Source organism: Enoplosus armatus, chromosome 23 (assembly GCF_043641665.1).
Source record: "Enoplosus armatus isolate fEnoArm2 chromosome 23, fEnoArm2.hap1, whole genome shotgun sequence".
Classification (NCBI taxonomy): domain Eukaryota; kingdom Metazoa; phylum Chordata; class Actinopteri; order Centrarchiformes; family Enoplosidae; genus Enoplosus; species Enoplosus armatus.
In genome coordinates, this window is record NC_092202.1 from 14,824,946 (window position 1) to 14,849,217 (window position 24,272).

Sequence of the window (24,272 nt, forward strand, 5' to 3'; positions counted from 1 at the left end):
AAGTCCACAAATACATTCAAAAATTTTATATTTCTTTGTTTCTAGCCATATTTGGCCCACATAAAGTACCGTCTAAAATTGAAATTGTGATCCAAATCAACTGTCTGATCAAAGAATGTGAGAGGTTTTTGATATTCTGTGCTACGGACCAAAACAGTACAGTTGAGTCTCCATAGACATTTGTCCTATGCCCCCCTCCACTGTCAGGAATCTTAAAAAAAAAAAGAGTCAAGCATAACCATTACTCAAACAAACAATGAGTTCATGATGATCCAGAACGAGAGGCAACGTGAAAGAGAGCAGGGGAAGGACATGAAAAATGTTTTTTTGGCTCTGCAGAGCCGGAACATCCATCATCCTGTCAGGCGAGCTGAAGTGGCACGGCAGCTCGGCTAACCACAGCGAATGTGATTCCAGGCGGTGCCGTGTTCAGTTTAAACGGGGGGGGGGGGGGGTGAACCTGTTCAAAGGCTAAGTTAAGTCATAAAGATAGCCTCTAAATGCAGACGGTAGCTTTCAGTTTGATGTCAAGCTGAAGGGAAGCAGTTTTATGTCGACAGTTAACGAGGCAGGTTTCCCCCGAGGGAGAAGTTTGAAATGTACGGGCTCCCTACAACTTCCTGTAATCACTTATTAGTTACTAATACACTTTATACCGTTATCACTGCAGTTGAAGACCATTCATACACGTGACACGGCCATTGGTAGCACAGATGTACTGAATTTTTCATACCGATGTGAATTCAATGTACTGTGCTTGTCATAATGCCTCAAAATGACCCATGAGCCCTCTTGCAAAGAAAAAGTTGAATTCACGAGCAATAAAATCACACCGTCGCTCAATTCAATCCACTCAGGGTCTTCACCGCTACAGCGTCACCTGGTCTGGTATGGACAGCTTACGGTGGCTAATGTTAGCTAATGTTAGCAAGCACGTTTGCGCTTCGATTCCACTTGTATGCACAGTTTTCTTTCAATTTGTAGGAAACGAAAACCACTCGACTACACCTGACATGCGCGCAATCGGTTTGAAAGAACTCTGACAAGACGCCCGTTTGTGAAGTACGTAATAAATGCGACGTTAGCGCTCATTCGAGGTGCCTCGGTGAGAAGCTAACGCATGACTTCCTGCTTCTGCGGGAAGTTGCCTTTTCTTTTTGAAGAACTTTACGTTTATTCACGCGTCAAAGCGGTTTGGTGTCGTGATCATTTGTTTGGCGCAGCTCGCTCGTTTTTTTCTCCGTTTAACGCTAACAAAGAGAACAACAATGCAAGCCACTGCCTGTCGCCACTTCTGTTAAGCCACAGCGGTTGCCAAGTCAAAGTTTTCCACCCACCAGCTTTGGCTTGTAGGATTCTTCTTTTGCTAAACTTTCAAACAATGTGAGAGAGTGAGAGAGTGTTGTGCCGTCTTGCAGGAATGAGGCCTAAAAACAGGGCTAACTGCAACCAGACTGGGTGGACATCATTAAACAGCTAAGCTAACCACAAGTGCGGTTGGTCGGGAAATGCATTCATTCTTGCACAAATGACTACATGTGTGAGCCAGTGAGAAAAAGAGTGCAGCTCAACTCAGGCCTTCGCCAAACACTTAAGTCAGGGCGGACGAAAAACGTGGGAAAAGCCCCCGATTTGTAACAAAATGACGGCGTTTCAAGACCCATGCACCGTGACTGTAGTCGCTCCTCTGAGGATTATACTTGTGCTGCGCAACAGACAGCATTCATTGGAAAAACAAACAAAAAAAGTGCACTGCACTCCTGATAACGCTGTCAATCAAAGGGCCCTGTTTTCGTGTCTGGCTAGGGACACGCTCTGGCACCACACCGAGGGAAAAACTGCCAAGTACAATTTTTGCATTATTAGGATGAAACAATATCGCAGTGACGCAAGAGTACTGTTCTAGTTATGGTAACCCTGAACCTAGAAACATAAGGAAGCCGGGTTATTCAGCTGTTTGTTGATGTGACAGGAACAGCAGTGTCTTTGTTCCCATCCATACCTGAGAAATCTCGGCTGTTTTTTCACTGAATTACCTGAACAGCTGCGGATGAACCTAGTTTTGCAGTCACCAGCAATGGAGGATGACGGTGACAATACAGTTCGCCACCGTCTACACAACAGCGCCACATAACAGGACGGGGCGAAGGCTTACCCAGGCCTTTGAAACCAGGATATGAAGTGAACGAGTAACTGGGATACTGCGAAAACCTAATCACAGCCGGGACAGTCGGGGACATAAAACACACTCATTATGATAAGTCCCATTACAACACAAGTTACTGCACAACCGGAGGCGTTGCAAGGTGGGTGCAAGATTCCAAACCCTGTACCGTGTGCACACTGTGCAGTACGTAGTTGTTGCCAGGTTTGACTGACGCCAAACAGCCCAATCGCCATAAAGGTATAAAGGGATTTTTATCCGTCCAATAAAAACATATGAAATAATAACTGAAGTCTTAAATGAGGAAGGATGGTATTTTGTTTAAAATAAGACACACAGGTTTGTCGCAAATGTGGATGGATGGATATATTTTCATGTGGCCTTGATTGTGCTTTACACAGACTTGAAACGCCTCAGCTTCATCAGGACTGTGTGGGTGTGGTTTAATCGGATTTAACCCGCCAACATTTTCATTCAAATGTTTTGCCAAATCCCGATCGGTGCGCCGACGTACGTGACGTTATCCCTTTCCAACGGAGCCCGGCCCCACTTCAGATCAGCGGGAAACAACCGCAACAGTTTGAACTTGGCAGGAGACGTGCGTTCATGTATGCCAACATTCGTACTGAGAGGCTGAAGGTTTTCAGGGCCTTTGAGCACTATATGTGGCGTTAAAACAAAAAGGTTCAATACCAAGTAGAAGAAAATGACAAGATGCTTGGTTTTCACCTTCAGGAAGCCTTTAAGTGAAGTGGAGAAAAACAGGGATGTCAATCTCAGTTTCAGGCTTAAAGACGAGACAGAGAAGTTTAAAAGATACATCACCTGCACTGGCGATCAGCTCCTTCGCCCGGCTGTGGAGACAAGAAAGCAACTGTGTGAGACAGATATACTGCACCGCTTCATATAAATTAGTGGCTTTTTTCCATCAGCCCCTCACTACAGAATCGCATACTGTGTTACTGCGAGGATTTCATGGGAATGGAATTTTATGACAATTCACAAGGGCCATAGATGTTCCAGCAAGTGTCTCTTTGATGAGATATGCGGGGCTGCGGCGGCGGCTGTAGGAAAAAGTGAGCTGCGTGACTGTGTGGTGACAGCTGTGAGTGATGGCAAGCGTGGCTCACTTCTCCAGGCTCGGGGAGCGGGTGAGGAGGTTGGCCGAGGACGCCGCCTTCTTGTCCAGACGTTTCCGCTGCCTCTCCGGGTTCCCCAGCTTCTCGCTGTTCCTCCGAACCCTGGGACACCGGGGGAGGACAGAAAGCAGATTCAGCTTCCAAGAGGAAACACTGTCAAAAATATCCATAAACTGCCAATGTGACTATATACACATGGACACGCAGAAACATGCATGTTTGTCTTACAGTACTTGGAATCTTTTATTGATTTCATTCCCAACCTTCCCAAAGGATAAATCTGGTTTAATACAACTTCGGGTCTTATTCGGGCCTGGACTCACCAAAGTAACTGACCTTTAGCTAAGCCGTGCCCTCATTAGTTACTGTTGCTACGCCTACGTCTGGGTCCAGGTTTCCAATGTAGCACATACGCAGTTTCCAATGACTTACCGCTGTGGTACTTTTAAAAAAAACAAAACAATGGTCCTTGATTTCAGGCAGACGTAGACAAAAGCAGCTTCTTATTTGCAGCTGGAGATTTGATCAGCCATAGCTAACTAGCTAATTACTCAAACTAAAACACTAAAGACTAAACAGGTCAAGGTCCAAGGCAAAAGTTAGCATCCTCACCAATTGATGATCCACGTAGAAACCATGTAAATAGAAGAGTAGCATTACAGGGTAGCCCTTGTACTATATTACACTATTCTAAGAAAACATAGCACTGCTCAGATGTGTACTCTAGAAATAGATTATGCTTGCTTAGATGGGCAACACAAAATGTTAGGTTTATTATTGTTAGTATTAGTATATAGTTAGTAAAGATAAGCTTAGGTTTCCGCTATAGGCTTGGCGTCAGGTGTGCTAACGTTTTTGGCTTACTTTAGAGCAGACAAGCACACAAGTAACATGAGCAGTCAGATGATCGGGTTGTAAAACAAGCCAACTAATCGCATTTCTTGCCCCCATCAAACTTTTCATCTTTGTTCCCGGATCTCAGCGACCCGCTCGACTCAACTTGTAATAAACTGGGATTACCCTGAAACCCCTGACCTAAACTTATATTCGTTCTTTTACAGGCCCTAAACCCAAAATCCCAATCCTAAACGGGCAGTTTGTAGAGGAGAAGGTCGGTGAAAATAACCTAATTTCAAAAGGCTGTGCTCATGCCGAGGGCGTCGAGCTGAACTCGACGAGAACAGATGACCGAGAACACACAGTTGTAAACCATAATTCATCTCTTAATGTTTTCGGAGGATTTCTTTTGCGACGCACGCCTGTTTCCTGGTGACATGCCATTTGTACCAGAACATCACCAGAGGAAGTGTTACGGGACTAAAAAAAAAACATTGCCGTCTATCATCTATCATTTGCCTCAGATCTAGGAAGTGAAACTCAGCTGGCAACCGCCCACTCCTCCCACATCTCCGTACTACTGATGTTAAAATGTGTAAAGTGTTGAATGTAGAGGCGTAGAAGGGTGAGCACGGGGTACAACTTTCCCCAGTACCTCAGGTTTCCATGGAGGGGCATAATCGAGCTGAGCTGAGGGGACTAGAGCTTATGTTACCCATCCCCGGCGAGACCCTTTTACCAGCCACAACAAGGAAGGAGCACAAAAGAACGCATGCATAAACAAGCGCATACACAAGTAAACAAAAGGCAATCAGTTGAGTTCACAGTGGAGAACAAATCACAGCATGCAAGAGATCGTTGATTTGTTTGAGGAAGACAATGTTAAAGGTCCGATTAAAGTTTTGAGTAGAACCGCACCGAAAGACAGTTTGTGTGTTTCTGCAAAACCCAGTTGTTCAGATCCTTAGTGGCAGTGTCAACCGCACATCTGTGTCATCTTAAAGAACCATCAACTTTAATACTTTGCGGCTATAGTGATGTCGTAACAGAGCTCCAGAGGTTCTTTTGATGGATATTAACTCTGATGCGTGCTGTTTGGACAGATACACCATTTCAAAACATTTTCTGTCAGGCTACATCTGCGCCGACTTGCAAACCCCCTGACCTTCCTTGATCAGTCGGAGTGTATACACACTGTCGTCCTAACCCTGCTCCTGCCCCTTCTTGTACATTGTGCCGTGTTCAATTGCCCTCGCATCACATTTTCCACTGGGCTCAAATCTCTGTGTGCCGTTAAGCTAATCTTGGATATGTCACTCAGTGTGGACGAGTGCCGCTATTATGTCCTGCTGCAGCTTTATGCTAGCCTCGCCCCCTGCTCAAACACATGGAAAGTAGAAGAAAGTACATGGAGCCTGGAGCGAACATGACGATAGAACATGTCATCCTACCGCAGGTTCCTTCTCTAACACGCCATAAACACACCTGGCAAGCTGACGCTGATTGTTTCATACGGGGGGTTGGGGGGGTTTGCAGTGCAGCTGGGGTTTGCAGTCACACAAGTCAGAAAAGTTTGATTCGTCCTTAAAAGCCATGCAATCACTCGTGAGAGAGAAAGGTGATTATGAAGCCAGCAGTGGTGAGAGGGAGGATGCAAGATCACGCACAGCGGTTTCTTCTCTCCTTCCTGGATGGGGCACAGGGGCCCGGAGCGGGAGCTGAGATTCTGGTCTGAGATTCTGACCGAGGCCGAGACAGAGCCCGGCTCCTCAGGAGAGCAGCTTCCATCCTGGAAGTCCTCCCTCTGGAGGCCTCTGATCGTGGTGGGCTGAATGGGCTCCTCCACTGACGATGTCCAGCTCAACTCCTTTTCCTGCTCCCCTCCTCCTTCTTCATCTTCCTCCTGCTCCTCATCCTCCTCTTCCAAGCCAGGGACGCGGTGGAGTTTGGCCCGCGTCCCCTCGACCACAGGCTCCCCTGGTGGGAGGGCGTCCTCCAGCTGCAGGCTCTGGACCCGCCTGGGGAGAGGAGGGACCCTGTCCTGCCCAGTGTCTTGCCCTGGGAAGGTGGCATCTGTCTGGGTCGACCTGTCCAGTGTTGCTGCTCTTGGTCTTGGCTTAATGGACACTGGGCTTCCTATGTGGCCATTCGCATTGGTCACGATGCTGTCTGACAGTTGGCTAGAGATAGTTCAAAGAGTCATACAGGCAAATTACACAGACATCACATGAACACAACCAGGCTTCTGAATGTACTAGCATGCCTCTGATGCAGCAAGTAATATGGCTATAATATGGCCCATCATTATCACCATCAACCCCCCTGTCCTTCTAAGCCCTCGGCGTGTATGTCCAGTACCTGGTAGCAGGACGGATCCCGTCGATGGCCGAGCTGGAGGACAGTTTTCTGCTGCTGATGCAACCATCTGAGCCACACACTTGGTTCAGCACTCGTGCAGCACCCGGGTTCACTGAGTGGAATGAAAGTTGATTATTAGCTGGAGGAGAGGTTCACCACTATCGACATTGTCGATAGGAATTTGGGTTTGGTGAGCTCATGCAATATATACCTTTGCCCTCACATTGTCTTATAGACAGGAATAATAACAACACATTAAGGATTAAGGAGTTCTTATAGCCTCTGGGTAGGTGCTGTTGCAGAACCTGGCTATCCTAGTTCTGATACTTTTTAGTCTTTTAAAAGAAGGGAGGAAGTTAAAAAGATGGTTAGCAGGGCAGAATATTGTATCTGTTTTTCCATCGTCTAATGGTGTAGAGTTCAGCGAGGGATGGTAGCTCCCGGCCTGTGATTTCTGATGCAGTGCATCATTTTGTCCAGTTGTCTCTCTTGCACCGTGTCGTTTCCACACCACACGGTTATTCCAAAAGGTGAGGACGCATCTCGAGCCCAGCATGATATAAATTGCATTATACCTTGATATGGAGCTTTTATGGCTAGGTTTTAACCAGTACAGACAAATATAAGAAGTGCCTGAAACAGGGCTTTTCCTTTCTATGTTCAGCTAAGCTAAACAACAATAGCGCCTCACTGTTGAAATGATTTTGAAGAAAATCTTCTGATGGGGCTCCACTAACACAATCAGACTGAGTACATACAAGGAAATGAAACCGCAGCGAAAACACTGGGCAATGCTCTACCTCCCAGTATACCACGGGGGTATAGAGTATGCTGTACATATATAACGTGTTGACGATCACTCACCCACAATGAGCTGCTGTTTCAGTAACGGTAAGAGCTGATCATGGAGGCGGATCCTGCGCAGGGCATCAGCAAGTGAGGATTTCAGCAGCGTGATCTCATCCTCCTGAGCCTGCAGACGCACCTCCATCACGGAGGCTCGGTCTGGGAACTCGGCGCTGCTGTCTGCCGACACGTCATCTACAGAAGGGACCAGAAAGGTATTTCATAAAGATTGGCTCAGAAAAGCAGGGCTTTCTTTCTTACTAAGATAATTAGCATTTTCTAGATACAAAGGTTCTGTGTCAGTTGGGTTTTGCTACTTAATAATGTCATTCTATTTACATGACATCTTGCATTTTGACATTTTTATGAGCTTTAATTGAATTAAAGTCGAGATGAAACTGCATCGTTGAAAAGTGGGCGCGCCGTAACCGACGTACCATGCTGTTGCTAGCTCGCTAACTGATGAATGTTAGCTCTGCGCCGCTAAAAGTTGAAGATCGATTCATGGGTGGATGTCATGGTAGTATTGGTATTATCTTCCCTGCAAATGAGGCTTTTCTATGTGGGACAGAAGAAAAATAAGGAAGTAGAAACAAATCTTGCAGCACCTTAATACTCCTTAATACACCACAGCCTAAAGCAAAATACATATACTTTCTTTCACTGCAGATGGAACTGACAAAGATGCGTTCACAATAAATCAGTACTGAGAGACAGCTGCGGAGGAACCTTGAAGTCTGGCGGGTAGAAGAGCCAGTGAGGAAGATGGTAAACAACACAAAACAAAAACAAAAGATTGTGAAGCACTTTGCAACAAAAAGGTAAAAACACAAACTTGGCCTTCAGTTTAATCTCATAAACGAACACAGTCCCGGGTTGTGTTTGAACAGGTGTTTGTTGTAGAATCATGACAATAAGTTGGAACAAGACAATGTAAGTACATTTCTTTGCTTTTATCCTTGGATGAGAGTATGAAATCAACCAAATTTGTAGCTGACACAAAAAGACCCCGGCAACCTTTCCGATAAACACTAACCTTTGCAGACATTTTCCACCACTCTGTCCTTTTTGTTTTGGCTGTTCAGGAAGCCAAGTCATTTGTGTCAACCCAAGTGATGGAAACACAATTACACATGCACCCCCCCCCCACCCCCACCCCCAATATTTTGAAGGATTGTGTCAAATTTGCCTGACATCTGGATGGAAAGAGAAAAGGAAACAGGACCTGAATATATGCTGATAATTTGGTAATAGATGACTACAACTACAACAAAACTGTTCTGGTTCGTGAAGTAATTCCAGTGTCATTCCTGTGTTTGTGTGTGTGTGTGTGTGTGAGGACCATTTTCAGTTTGTATGCCAACCAATGCATTATGTCGGTCATGGTCCTCACATGTACAGAAAAACACACTTGTGTGTGTGTGTGTGTGTGTGTGTGTGTGTGTGTTTTCTGGCATGCTGTACATTTTGAGAGGGGATTACAGATGTTTAGAGCATTGAGTGTCCAAAGCCTCTCAAAGACCCTATTGTGTGTTGAGTTCTGGTGCTTGTGTGAGTGTGGGAGAGTGCATATGAAGGACATAGCTGGTTCTGGTTCAGAAAGTGTGTGTGTGTATGTGAATGTGTGGAATGCCTCCTTCTGTTCTTGTGTCACAGGATGGAACAAAGCTGTGCGCAGCGAGCATCGGGAGGATATTTTCCCTGCTCCAGCTCAGCTCAGCTGTGTCGGTAGTGTTCATCATTACGCAGCCACTCAATTCTCGCTCAGCCATTTTAAGTGTTGTTTTTTTTTTTTTGCACTGCAGCCCAATAAAGCCCAAGTGTTAATTGACCAAGACTTTCTGAGGAAATGGTCTGCCCGCTCAGTAATGAGTAGGTAAGAGGTCCTCAGGCGCCACTCCTCTCTGCACAAATCCTTTAAAAAGGCCGGTCGACTCAATTTTAGCAAAGGCTAAGAGTTGAGGTCCACAACCTGGAATTACTCTGTGCCAGTAATTGTAGTCTACAGCTCCATTTCCGCGTAGATCTAAAGTCTCTGCCCATTCAAATGCAATATTCTCTAGCAATTTTCCTCCTCAGGACTAACTTTGTTCAAATCTTTACCAACAGCCCGAGTGGGAACATTGCCAGGTAAAGCACAGGTTATGTTGATCATCATAGTCGGGAGGTCCTTTATTTACCTCAGCTGCAGGGAGAACCAGGACTTGATTTGAAACACGCTTTCTATTTTCCCCTGTTTTATCATATTTTATTTTTTATCAAATGAAGCTTCCTGCACAGATGTTTTAGTAGGCTTTTAATCTGCATGAAGCATTTGTTCTCTCGAGATAACACCACTGAAATGTGGCACGCTAAAGCTGACTCAGTATTGTCAGTTGTACAGCAATGTCTATCTAAAGTTTGCTCACATTGGCTAACGTTAGCGACCGACGGCTACTGGTCATATCAGACCAAGTAAGGCTGTCGCTGCAAAAGCTGTATTGAATTGAGAAAGGGTGCGTTTTATTTATTCATTTCATGAGTGTAACTTTTCAATCGAACAAGGAGGAATGTGTTATTTCGGCTTTAAAAAAAATGTTTCGCAATTCTTATGTAATAATAGCTATTTGTATGTTATGTTATGTTGATGGCACGTAAAAGACCTGGATGGTATTCAGCGCGCGCGCACACTCAAATTATTTTGTAGTTCACCTTCAGCGAAGCGTGTGGACACACTCCGGATTTCAAACGTAATTTAGCTTTGCGAGACGAAAGTATTTTGTCAGAACTTCTTACGCCGTCATCCCGAGGCTAAGGGTCAGATGCTCAATCAGAACTAGGTCGTGCAACGCGGAAATGGAAATTAAAAGTGTTTATAGTTGTTCAACCTGCCAGACTGCACTAAAGGCATTCTTTCATTTCAAGTATTCTTCAACAGACTATAGTACAAAACAACAAAGCCTGTGTTACACAGTCTTGCTTTAAAGTTTCACACGTTCACAAAGGTCAGCCTAGTTCTAGGAGATGACTTGTACTTCGGTGTCCTAGGTCAAGACCAAAGCAAAGGCTATGCTATGTATATTCAGTTCTTATCCATTTAGAGTTCACGTTTCTCCATTATAAACACACCAAAAGTGTAAAAAAAAAAAAACACAAAGCCATGTGGCCTGGCAGTGAATCAAAACAAAGTTCATTCTGGTAGCAGAGACTGATGTGTCACTTAACTGCACTCATGGGTTTTACGAGGTGGTCTGACCAGAAATGAGTTTGCCAAAGAAACGACGTTCGGTGTGACTGCAACAGGACAGAACAGAAACAGTGGAAGGACTTGACCACAACACCGCTGCATGATAACCCATAACCACATCATAAAGTTAGTCCGTGTCGTGCAGCCACCAACAAGACCCCGTGGGCCGACGTCCAAGATCAAATCTTCACGTTTCCTTCGCGCTCTGAACATGACTCATCACTGCAAAACCAATGACTTTCCAAGAAGGCGCGCAAACCCTGGCCTGCACTTGGCAGAAGTTCAACCTCCACTGCTTCACTGGGAGATCTGAGATCAGCCTGTTATTTCAATTCAGTGTTTCTGACGACAGGTAAATGACGTTCCCGTTCAGCTCTGTCTCAACTTGTCTCTTCCATGGCAGTTAGTGATTTCTGCTGACAAACGCTGCAGCTCATAAAATACACGGATGAAGCATTATATTGTCTGACATTTGGCTGGGGGCCCAAAAGTGAACAATCCACCAACTGCAGTAAACGGACCGGAAAACACATCACTGCTTTGGAGTTTTAACGCCTCCATGAAACAAACATGAACAGCATTACTTGTTTGAAAAGAAGTGGAAAATAGTGAAAATGTAGATTGATTTTCTTATTGTTTTTCTGTTGTCACAAGCCAGCCCCACATAGCCACTGCTACACGCTTTCTCTCGCCACCATCGCATACCTTGCAAGCCTTTGATACTCCGATACCCAGCACTCCTTAAAAGATGGCAGCAGGAAGTGCTCGTCAAACATCTGATATAGATACAGAGGACGCTCCATCTGCGCTGTAATCAGCAGTGTGGCAGCGCTACGGGTTTCCTGTGAAATGTGGGAAACTATGTGGGAACTATGAAAAAGTTACTGACCAGACTTTAAATTGTGCATTGTCCATAAGTATTCTGCCCCCGGAAGTTAGCATCGCCCTGGTTCCCTCGAATAAAAGCCAGTGGGATTTTTGGATTATTGCAGAAAAATATATGCTACTTTATGCTACTTAAACGTTTTGTTCAGCAGGATAATCTTCAGTAACGAACACCACTTTTAGGATTTTTGAAGTGGTAATGGAATCGCCAGAAGTAAAAAGCTAACGTTCACATTAGCACGGTCGCATTACTTCAACGTCACCACCACCAAGACTAACTTTTAAGAGAATATAGATAGATATCGATATATAGATGGATAGATATAACTAGTATAGACACAACGAGGCTCTAAAGGCCGAGGTGAGTAGATGACTTTCCGCGTTAACGTCCACTAATGTTAGCCACTTGTTAGCAACCACCTTTTTTAAGACGTGCAAAGCCTTCAAGTGGGGGGTATCCACTGATGTGTTTTATGCCGTAGAACAAAACGTTGAAATCTCTTCAGCTTGTGTTCACCACAGGCCTTATTTCAGGCATCTAACCAAAAACCCGTTCAAGAAACCTGTTGACTTCCAGAGTTGGGAACCGGAAGTGTAAAAATGCAAACTTATTTCCGGGTTTTAGGACTCATTCCTTCAGTACTCTGTAACGTGGGTTTGAATATCCTCCTTTAATTTCTGGTGAATCCTTTTTGGAATCTTATTGGGCATAAAAATGGCCATATTTAAAGACAATAGCCTATGTATCGGTGCATAATATCTGCAATTAAAAACCTGATGTATCCTGTATATCTATAAATCCCTCAGTAAATCAGTCCAAACCGAAAGTAAACATTTGAAAAACAGACTTTTGTAAATAGATCCAGACGCCCACACACTTGCCCACACAGCTTGCCCGGAGCTGGTAGCCCGCTCCCTGCGTGGTGACTGTCAACATCTGGAGATGTTGGCGCCTTTGCCAACCGAATGATGTAAAAGCAGCCAGAGGCTTCGCGGGCGCTTTTTGGCCCGTCAGGATTATGATTCACCGTGGCCTTTAAAAAAAAAAAAGAGACGTTTTCCTTTGGTGTAACAGTTTCACTGCAAGAGGCATTTCATCATCGGCGCTGTTGCGAAACAGCCTGGAGCCGATCCAGCTCTGCAGCGGAGGAAATGTTCCTTCAACACACAGGTCTGCTTGGAAACCCTGCGTGCTGCTTATCCTTTAGAATAACAATGCGTGCGGAGTGGAACACAGCAGACCTCTCTATATCGGCGGGATGTTCAGCGCGATATGGAGCCATGAAAGCCGTTTTCACCGCTAATCTCAAAGTGCCACGATTCTCATTATCCTGTCATCACACAGATATGGGCCGCATTTATCAAACTTCTCAGAATTTACACTTAGGTGCAAAGACCTTATCCGCCGATAAGACGCACGAATCAAGCGGCTTACTCCTACTAACAGCAAAGTACAGTTAAAGTACACGTTAACATTTGAGAGCAAAGGCCCCGTTGTTAATGTTTGTTGGTGTTTTTCCCTGCAAGAGGTTTTAAAAATGTTCATTGTATTTGCGCGAAATGAACAATCTAATATATTTATTACATATTTATACAAAATAGGGGGTTAGAGAATAGGAAATATGCTGAAATGGAAACTCTGCTGATGGTATGCAGACCATGAGGATACACGGAGAATGATGCACCTCTGACCAATTACAGTGCTTAACAAATTTATTAGACCACCTGTCATAAAAATGAGAAAACACAAATATTTTAGAAATCTGTCAAATACTTGTTTCAAACTAAAAATTGTGTTGTTATTTATTAGGCAAATAACAAACTGGAACAACTAAATAGTCCTTATTCACATATATTAACCAGAAATCTTAATATTTTGTACGACCTCCTTTGGCCCTGATAACAGCTTGCGTTCTTTGCAACCACAAAACAAATGTTTCTGTTCAGGAGTGCAAGTAAATAACTGTAATTTGGCATCTCAATCAATAATAATAATGTGCTTTACTATTTTTTTCTGCTTTTTTTGTAAAACAGGAAATTTAATTATTATATATAATAATTATATTTTAGCATTAAAGAGATCATTTGGATTAAAGAGCTCGGCTTGCACATACTGGTGGATTAACCATTACAGAAACATCAAATATTTTGGTCATCAGCAATACTGTTCATTTAGGGCAGCGGGGGCAAACACCTTACACTGGGTGGTGGTCTAATACATTTGTTAAGCACTGTATATTGCGTCTCAGAGGATGTGTTCACCTCCGTTTCTGTACTGCGGAGACCAAAGAGCACTTTTAAGTCGTGAGATTCTTCAGTTCGGACTTCCCAATGAACAGTATCTGCCAAAATCATTTTTCTAAGTAAGGGAGTGGATACTTTGGCCCTGGGGACGTGACAAGATGATGAAATGAAACCTGCTAGAATACCTTGCGGAGTGAGAGCAGCTCCAAAACCCATTCTTCTGACCTGACCTGATGTCTCCACAGACTTCCCTTTAGAGGGGTTCACGCTTCCTCCCTGGTCTGTCAGAGTAAAAGCCCGCACAGAAAACCTCGGGCCGGCGGCCAGCGCAGGAAAAAAGGGAAGCGTTTGATGAAGTGACACAAGCAACTCATTGGGAATTTCCAGTGAGACCACACACACGCACGCACGTACGCACACACACACACACACACACACACACTGTCCTGTAGCAGTAGCTTTCAACGTTAGCTAATATATGGAGCAGACCGGAAAACTGCATTTAGTGCATGTGGGCCGGTCACTTTGGATCTGGCCAACACACACACACACACACACACACACACACACACACACACACACACACACACACACTTAACACGGTCGGGATTGGGGCTGATAGTGAGTCAACCGATGCATGTATCAGAATGCTGTAGCTGCAGCTCAGGGTCAGGTCAGGACTGGGTGTGGGGACAACAAGATTGCTGTCGCTTAAAATCCAAACTATATTTATACTATATTATATTATATACTAGGCACTAATAGGGCGCGTCACAAACAAATAATCGCCGATAGAGGCTGAGTAATGGAATCACCTCAGTCGCTCACATGGTGCATTCAGCCCTAATGTCCACAGCACTAATTCCATTCGTACAGAGCTGCTGCTCTCAGTCTCTCTTGCAAACACAAACACTGTTTTCACTCGCCAGCTCAAACTCGACGCTGCCTGCTGATTTTTTTTGTGTGTGTGTGTGTGTGTGTGTGTGTGTACCAGGAAAGGAAAAAGATTATGCCAAATATACAGCTTTTAATGTGAAACATTTGTGCAGGAAGTGTTGGGTTTCATTTGCAGTAAACTGTTAAAAACACTGATAAAAAAAAAAAAAAAACGGGTGTTTGTTTTGCGAGCTGCTTGATCCATATACCTAAGGTCCTGGTTCAAAAATATCAGAAATTATCATTTTGATATCACGATGAAATGAATGAAAGATCCAGTGCAGAAAGGATCGAATTATATCTCAGCTGATGCGATCAGTTAGAATCTGATCAGACCGGCTCTGAAACATCTCTGTGTAATATGCTGTGGAAATGCACATTATCCTGGATCTATGTCATTATTAATATTATTTATTATTCAAAACCGTGATGGCCGTCAACAAAATGGTCCAATACATAACCTCCCGTAACCCCCCCCATTTTTACGCTGTCAAACTTTTTGACACATCCAAGATGTTGTGTATTTTCTTACCAAGCTAGCCGGCTAACGACAGCAGCTTCATGTTTCCAAAACTATTCCTTTGAACGACAGATACCATGTTCACCCACACACACAACAGGATTGTCAAATCCCACAAACCGGGTGTGTGTTGGATTCACGGGGATCTTGATCTTGTGGAAGGCCCCGGGTTCTGAACACGGGGGCCTTTTCGCAGAACCTGGCCGGAGCTTTAATAGCCGTCCTAAACCCTCCTCACTAAAACACTACCTGATGATAAACAATTAAAACATTCCAAGCCTCTTTTTGTGAGGAACGGAAAAAAAAAAAAAAAAGGGCTGAGAGAAGCAGAAACACATGCTGAAAGCTCGTTCCCGCCGCGGGCCTCCTGCCTCCTGCCTCCTTCTTCTGAGGGGCATCAAAGACCCGGCGTCGTTAGCAAATAAACAGGTTTCCCCTCTTGGAACCCAGATGGGCCTCGTTCAACTGCAACACCCGAGACAGTGATGGATGGACGCGTTACTGTTGAAGCTTTATTGTCGGCAAAGCTCCAGAACTCCAGAAATCCTGGTCTCGCGCTGCACTCGCAGCCCAGTCTTTAGGCCTGACCTGCAAGTTGTTTTTATTTGACATTTCTGTTTCGACGCTGAGGGGGGCGCTGGTGGCCTCGGGGGTTTAAGGTGCTTGCCACGCAATGCCAAATTCCCTACTGTCGCCTATCTATTCTGATCAGGTGTCTTTGGCCCTGGTCCCCATATTTAATATTGGGTGTCACTGAGATTAAAGGCCCTGAAAATATATTTTCTCATTCAGCTTCTTACTAATGTAACTCTTCTTTTCACCAAAATAGGTAAGATTCCCTTCCAAAGTTTGCTGTTTCGGTGTCGCCTCTTGTCCCCCGTGTGAACTCGCTATATTATGTGCCTTATCATATCGGTCGTGTTAAAAATAGCACTCATTTTCCCCACCTCGTCAAATGCTAGCGTGACAAATGTCGCATGTGGCTGTGGGATTTTCAACTCTATAGCAGTTCCACGCTGCAGAAGGTGGACTGGACTCTTATGAAATGGTACCATGAACAGCAGCAGCGGTGATCGGGGGTGGAGCCGTGGTGCGAGGTCCCGCCCATACACCCACCCGACCCAATCGTGAGCACACCGCAGTCAATCACAGCTGTCAATCATGACCTTTCACCCCCCCCCCCTTTTTTATAGCATCAAATAACTAATTAAAACCAAACAGATCCGAAAAAAGAACACATAAGAACTACATTATGCCCATCCGCTAACATGGAGGGGGGCGGGGCTTATGACCTATACTGCAGCCAGCCACCAGGGGGGGCGATCGACACGTTTTGGCTTCACTTTCGGGGAGCTGTCACGTCGTCCATCTTTACATACAGTCTATGGTGTGAACAAGTAAAGTAGCTCTGTGGGTGCACTGATGTGCTCTGTGAAGAAGCCCGGACTCTTCCAGTTTTGGGAGGACTGACACCTGAGATGCTCTGTTGGCAAGCGACACAACCGGAACATGTTCTGCCATCAGACTCCAGTTGTATAGCATCCGGAAATATCTGGACTCGGCATCACACTGTCACACACACATCTGCTAGATTCTCTACACGAGGGTAAACCAAACAGGATGTTGGGAGTTTTCCCTCGAAACGGCGCTGTTTATTGCTGAATTTGTTCTACTAGGAAACGATGCGCGCACCCGTATCAAACCCTGACATATTTTGTCTTCTTGGCTCTTATAAACACTTCATGGCAGTGGTTTTGGTCCCAATAGTAATTATTAGCCCATTAGTGATAACCTTGAGGCTTAGGGCCTTTATTATTTCAGTGTGTATTGTGCTTACATGGGGCTTATTTCTAAACAAACTTGTGCTTAATCAAATCACGACCACAAGCTAATAACTGAGTGCAAAAGGCAAAGCATACAATCCCTGCACACAATAGTCTCATATAAAATCAAGATACCTCACCTGAGAGTTCTCAGTATTTGTGTTTCTCTCTCTCTGCTCCTCTTACTGGGGAAAAAAAAAAAAAAGGGTGATGTCATGCATCTCTGCGCCAATCAGCATTCAGTGGCGAACTGAACCAGGTCAGGTCGCAGGTTTTTGAGGGGACTCATTGGGCGCCAATAGCTTTGTGACAAAAATGATGGATTTACGGACCAGGACTCGAAGGAAAATGAATCTGAAAAGGCATGTTTTGCTGGTGAATCACACGTCCTACAAGCGGAGCGCGAGGCCCCAGAGAGTTCGGTGGCGCTCAGACGAGAAGCCACAAGGGTCCAATGATCCTGAGTGGAGGAATTTGATTCCGACGCTGGGAGTACAAATCCTCCGTTTGATTCTGAGAGGCTCGGGGTCATTCCAGGTCTTGTGGGAGGGTTGGCTGCCTGACGAGCTGCACAGCCACACACTCTTGGACTGATCGGGGAGTCTTTTGTCAGAGTACTCGCAGAGCTGCACACGGCTCCTTTCTTCGGTTGATGTACGAGTTCACCAAAAAAAAAAAAAAAAAAAAACTTCCCTTGATTAGAGCCAGACGTAGAGTGGAAGCAGCAGATGTAATTAAACTAGCATGCGTTCATTTTTATTTACAGTAAATCTGTTTGTCAGCCGGGTCAAAGCCCCAAAGCGCCAAAAAAAATGAAATCTTTATTTAATGTGTGCTAAAATATCAACATCAGCCTTCAAAAAAAACAAAATGTATCTCCTGTCGCAGTTGGTTGTCACTCACATGCAACATAATCTCACGGCATCCGCCCACTCATTCTCTCTACCTCTCACCCAAGGGTGCTGCATAATGACCTCAACCACCTACGGACGCCGCTTCTCCCCGAGCGCGCCGCTCTCTGCCGTTTCGTTTGCTCCCCTACTTCTTTGATTTCGACGCCTCGCCTGCCGCTCGACATCCTGCACGCCCCCGCCCCGGCAGTCTGAGGTCCCGTCTGAGAAGTGAAACAGAGAGCAGCATTTTTCGAAGGCTACGGCTGCCATTTCCCTGTGTCAGATGCATATTGAATCTACGTTTAGGAAAATAAGTACTGGATCGGGCTCTGCATGGGCAGACATCCAATATTAAAAAGGACTCGGACCGGGATTGAGGCCTCGGGGGGGACTTGCCAAAGAGCGAAACTAAAATCACTGATCCGTGTTTGTGTTTTTTTTTATTCCTATCTTTCAGAAGTTCGGCTCTCAAGTGCCAAAGTGTGGTTTATTTTTGTTTATACTGCGCTCCCACTGTGCATTTTCCAAAATAAAGGTTAACCAATCAACTAAAAGAAGGTAGAGGGTGCAGGGGCCCTTATCTATCATTTCATAAGCGAGAGATTTAAGCATTCATCTGACAGGGGGGAGGGGGCTAAGCTTAAGTCCACAATGAGTTTGTTTTTGCTCTTTCTGATTTATGTGTCTGGAGGCAGCCGAGAGGTTTGATTGGAACTTCATGCAGAACGAGAGACGAGGGCTGGGTATCACTAGTGCTGATAGCAAAATGGTACGTTTGTCAAACACAAACATGGCTTTCAACAAAGAAACGTAGACAATTGGCAACATTTTGCTTGAAGTCTGGAAGTATCAACTTAAAGCTACAGTGAGGAATATTAGTGAATTATAATTTTGGTTGAAATAACTCATTTTGACCATCGCATGTTGCTAACAAAATCTAATTGAAGGGCTCCTTTTAAAAAAAGAAGTGTGTCTGTGAGCACCCGCCCCCTTTTTCTGTTCAGTCTTTTAAAAGAAACTGGTCTGAATCAAACAACCAATCAGGGGTTAGCTAGCGCGTAACTGGCCAATCGCATCGACTCTGTGCAAACAAGGGCGTTCTACAGGAGGTTCCGCCTTCTGGATTGTGGAGTGTGAATCAGAACGGTTGGAGGGGAGGAATCAAAACACAGAACCCCCTGACTACCCTGATTGGTTGTTTGATTCAGGCCTGGTCCAGTTTTTTTAAAACGACCAAATACAAAAAAGGGGGCGGGTGCTCACAGACACGCATTTTCAATTAAATATTGTTGGTGACGTGCAGTGGTCAAAACTAGTTATTTCAACGGAAATGATAACTCAATAATATTGCCTATTGTAGCTTTAACTGATCAAATAATAACTAAACAAAACTATGAATCTGAGCAGACATGCGATGCCAGCTTTCCCTACTCGTTCGTTTTTGACACTCAGTGCTACAGACACATTTCCGTCAGTGCCAAGAGGGTTCAACACCCAGCCCTGCCAGCCAGACACAGTGACTGTCTGCCTCCAGACTCCAGCGAAAAACAACATGCCTGCTCCTCTGAAAAGAAGCAGTATTACAACATTCTGGGAAAAACACTGAAATAGCTGCCTTCTGCTGATGCAACTTCCTGCTGATCTCTCTGCACAACTTGCACTAATGTCCCAAACACGTTTGTTATGCACACTGAGAGAAAAAAAAAGAAAGAGAAAAAAAAGGGACAACATTTAAAAGGATAATTCTGGTTTTCCCATCAATCATTGCTGTGTGGGAATACAAAAGGCATCGCTGCAAAACTCCAACAAGGCAAGAGACATGAACAGACAGGCTGTAATCAAAGCTGTGTCACACTGAAACGATCCTAAACGTATTATCCACTTGACTTTTGAGTGCGCTGCTGATGGAGGGACGCTGCAAAACCTTCTGATGAACGGCAGACGGTGGTGAAAAAGTGCTAAACGTTAAATGTTAAAACATTCTGCTCACTCTCTGTGAGGTTTAATTGGCAGTGGCGTTCCAAAGTTGCAGTTTGACTGACGTTTGGCACATACAGGGCATCATTTCATTTCAGTACAAAACCATAAACCACACACTGGTTTCTTGTATACTCACTGCAAAAACACTATACTCTAGTTACAATTACTATATATAGAAAATATAGTCATCTGCGTATTATGGAGTGGGAACACTGCCCATACAGTTTTGGCATGTTGTGTTAGCTGATCATTTTTGTATTCAGAGGAAATTATATATATATATATATAAGTGTGAATGCACTACTCACTCTAAACCGTACACGCAGGAATTAGTACAGTATATGTATAAGTATTAGTATGCATCTGGGACGACTTCATTGTCGTTCTTTTCTGGGAAAAAAGCTCTCTGGCTCACAGGAAGTGATGCGTTTTAGCTTCCTGTTTGTTTGCAATTAGTCTTGCGTAGCCAGACCTATTTCTGCTAGAGCCATAACGATTGCTCGATTAATCAATTGTTAGATTGAAAGAAAATCAGTTGCCAGCTACTTTGATAATCGATTTATCGTTTCAGTCGTTTATCAAGCAAACAATGTCAAACATTTGCTGGCTCCAGCTTCTTAAATGTGAGGATCTGATGCTTTCTGTGACAGTAAATGAAGATTCTTTGGGTTTTGGACAGGAGAAGCAATTTGAAGGTGTCTGTGGGAAATTGTGATGAGCATTTTTTCACAATTTTTTGGACATTTTACAGGCTAAACAATCAATCGTTTTTTATTTCTTATCTTTTTATATCTTATTTTTGTACATACTCTTATTTCTAAATTTATGCTACTTTCTACTCTTGAATGGGAGAACCGGTACTGTATAATTTCCCCCCAGGGATCAATAAAGTATTTCTGATTCTGATCTTGAAGTTCAAACTTGAAGAGCAGAGCATCTGAGGACAAATGTGTCTTAGTCCATACTTGCTACACACCTGTTATCCCATCGTGCCCTTACTATATTTATGTCCATTACAGGCCACCATAGACCGTCCAAACACCTGACAATGCTGTCACAATTTATTCCGTCACCAAAATTGGTTGATAATAGTAATATTTAACCTCCTAAGACCCAAGCTCTATCTTAATTTCTCTTTGCTATTTGGGCTTATTGGGACCTGATGAGTATAAAAACTAAGCATCATCTGTTGACGTGATGTGGTTCCGCATACGGGGACAATTTTGAATTTCCATATAAGCAGAATTAAGTATTATGGTATAACCCAAAATGTGATGTCCACACATGTGGATGCCAGGTCTTAGGAGGTTAAATTAAAAATTAAAAGTACATATGGACTATGTCTGCCTGAGTATCCACTACAACTAGAGATGTACCAGTATACGAACCCAGTATGAGTATCAGCTAACATTAGCTTTACAAAACATAAACAAGTGTTGGAAAATTGATATATATTTTTCGTTTACCATTTTGTAGTAAGGTATGCTCATTTTACAAAATTCTGTTGTCCAAATTAATGATTCCAAGCTGATTGTAATTAAAATCTAAAAGTTTAGATTGCATGTGTTTTGTCTGATGTAACACATACAGTAACAGTGGAACACAATTCACTGCATGAAAAAAAATCATTTTATATATAATGTTGCATACTTTTACCATATTGTGATACTGCATATATCGATATCTTATCTATAAAAGTAATCTTATTATTGTATTAACATTCTGACATTGATTTCAGCAACCCAGCCCTACATAAATGCTTTTGTTTTAAAGGTTCTATATTGTAGAGAGTGAGACCTCCATGTCTTGTATGATTATAAAGCAGGTCTGGGTGCTGTATAAATACTGGGAAAGCATCAAAACACTCAGTCCACGGAGAAATGAAACACAGCCCGTATTCAGAAACTGCGCCTTTAAACGAGCCATCGGGACTTCATGTAAGGTTGTGATGTCACAGCTACACAGTCGCAGCACCACCCACCAAGTACAGGGATGCTCCTCCACCCGCTCAGTCTGTCTGAGTTATTGGAGTGCTCTGCTCAGGAACTACTCTTCAGGTGTTTGGAGGTGGTTCAGTTTGTCTAAAACGGCTTGTTTCAGACTGAGGGGGGGAACTGAGGGGCTGCAGAAAGGGCCAGGAGAAGATACATAAGGACTTCTTGCCACTATGCCAAACTGCATATCATACACATACAGTATACTGGTCAATATGGGTGGAGAAGGATATTGGATATCGGTGTCTGCTCGTTATCAGTGCATCCCTGACCACGACAGTGAGCTGTTCACATCATCTGACCCACGATATGGTGCAAGGCAGTCAGCTGACGGTGAGACACGAGCAGGAGCAGACGTGTAACAGCTGAGCACTATCGGTGCACCCACTTCAGCTTTTCAAAGTGATCCGATCGCCCTCATTATGAAGCACTGGGACAAGATAATTACCACTGAGGACAGAGGCCTTCATTGAGAAGAGTGGCGGCCTCACACAGCCCTGTATTTCTGCATGTCAGGTCCCTGCAGCACTCAGCCACAGCAGCCTTGCCCACAGATGCTGGCGAGCGTCCCCACGTGATATTTACTGTTCCCCAGTGCCTTCCCGCCCCCACCGTTTTACAAGACAAGTAAACACAACATCAGCACAGATGTGCAACAAAGCCCCGCCAGTTCACGTTGGTCACAACAGAAGAAGAAGAAGTCAAAATTTGACTTGACAACGCGTGCCGAAATACAGACAGCTGTGTGAACACAACGCTAAACCACCAGGAAGAACCGACACTCGCCAGCAGCAGTCAACTGAACTACCCCAGATGTGCAGTGGCACTCCAAGATATGCGGAAGGTCCCACACACCTACACAGTTACCAGTGTGCTGCTGTCATTTTGCAACGCAACAAGTAATGCCCTCCATCCCTGTTTGAAAAATGAAAAGTACACGGGGCGTTGCTTAACGGTAAATGTATAGCCGAATATAGACCGCGTCCAACGTTCACGGGCTATTTCTTTCATTCGGTGTAGTCCAAGAGCCCCACAAGCACCACGAAACTGCCCTGAAATTACAACATTTTGTAGGAGCCCGCCTGTTTTCCCCACTATGCTCCTCCACCAAAATATACCAAGGAATGCGGCGGCTAGCGCTCAAAAACTCAATAATCAAATTAAACGCTGCCTCATGAGAGATGTACACGTGAAACAAATATGTACAGTACGCCGAACGAACCAGAAAAGTTTACAGTTTTGTAAAATGCCCGGACTCGTGTTGTGCGACGTATGTACGTTTGCCGAAAAGCAAAACAACAGTTGTTGCCAATTTTTGAAAAGTAGTTTGGCAAAGTATTTCCTCCATAACGATGTGAGCGGCACATCCGAGCACACAGTCAAGACAAGTTTCCACAAAGCCAACGCTGTCAGTAAAAACCACTAAACGTGAGCACAAAATGCTATTTTCGTTGCTTTACTCACCCAAACTGTTTGTAGAGGAATCCATAATCCGAAGTTTAAATTGTGTGAAGTTTCTCTAAGGGTAAAGCCCGGACTGAGGTGTGTTTTCCATGCTGAGAGAGGAGTGTCAGAAGTCACACACTGGGGACTTGTGTCAAATTGCCAGGTTTAGCAACAAGTATTCCGGAAACGTGGGGCGTTTTCCTGTAAATAAAGCGCTAATATTTATTAAACTTACTTCATATACATTCATAAATGATTTGGAAATTAAATTATAGTATGAAATCATTAGAATTTCTTGGCTAGAATTACGAAATTAAACAATAGACACGTCGCTTGTTGAGTGACTGAAAGTGTATACCGGAAGCCCTGCGCCTCATTGTGGCTAGCTTGATGCTATTCACGGGGGGAGCCGCATGCAGAGATGCGTTAAGAATGTAAAAAAAAAAAAAAAAAAAAGTGCGTCTGTTAACTCTCTCCGGTTACGGTGCCTCGGTAAGGAGTATCTCGGTGTAGTGTGCCAGAAGAATGCAGTATGAAACCTGCAAAACGACCTTTTCGGGCTACACCTCAGCGCCTGTCAAATAAAAGCTAGCAGGCTGCATTTGTTTGGAAGGCTTTCGTCACCACCGCGTGGCAGGGCCTTGTAGTGCACGCGCATCTTAATTGTCAGCGACAACCCCAAACCCTGCATGTGTAACACGTGTGGGCATGTATAATACACATTTTCATAGAAATGGCCTTCCATACGACTGGTTAAATATGAATTTTATGTTTTAGTCAGCTTCCACTTCCGCTTAAATACGTGTATTTAAAAAAAAAAAAAAAAAAAAAAAAAAAGCCTCGTGCGCATTTGCTCCACAATATCTATTACACTAAAACGGGCGCCGAAGCAGCTTTAACACGGGGTCAGTTTGAGAGTAATGTACAAAACAATTCAATACCCAAAAACGTGTATTTACTGACTGCACAGAACCGGGGAAC

The 24,272-nt window shown here is 44.2% G+C and overlaps 1 protein-coding gene across 2 annotated transcripts in view; it reads right to left on the bottom strand.

Moving 5' to 3' along the window:
• The window catches only part of eml3 (EMAP like 3), a 36,678-nt gene extending 13,265 nt beyond the window's left edge, over window positions 1-23,413 (bottom strand). For both annotated transcript variants that reach the window (XR_011599414.1, XM_070930143.1), the window contains exons 1-6: window positions 23,310-23,413; window positions 7,363-7,539; window positions 6,499-6,610; window positions 5,808-6,320; window positions 3,295-3,405; window positions 2,990-3,018 (exon numbers count right to left, since the gene is read on the bottom strand). Coding sequence is in view for 1 of the 2 variants with exons in the window: in XM_070930143.1 (XP_070786244.1) it covers window positions 2,990-3,018; window positions 3,295-3,405; window positions 5,808-6,320; window positions 6,499-6,610; window positions 7,363-7,539; window positions 23,310-23,334 (967 nt within the window). In the remaining variant the exon portion in view is untranslated. The remainder of the gene's footprint in view (window positions 1-2,989; window positions 3,019-3,294; window positions 3,406-5,807; window positions 6,321-6,498; window positions 6,611-7,362; window positions 7,540-23,309) is intronic.
• Window positions 23,414-24,272: the final 859 nt, after the last annotated feature.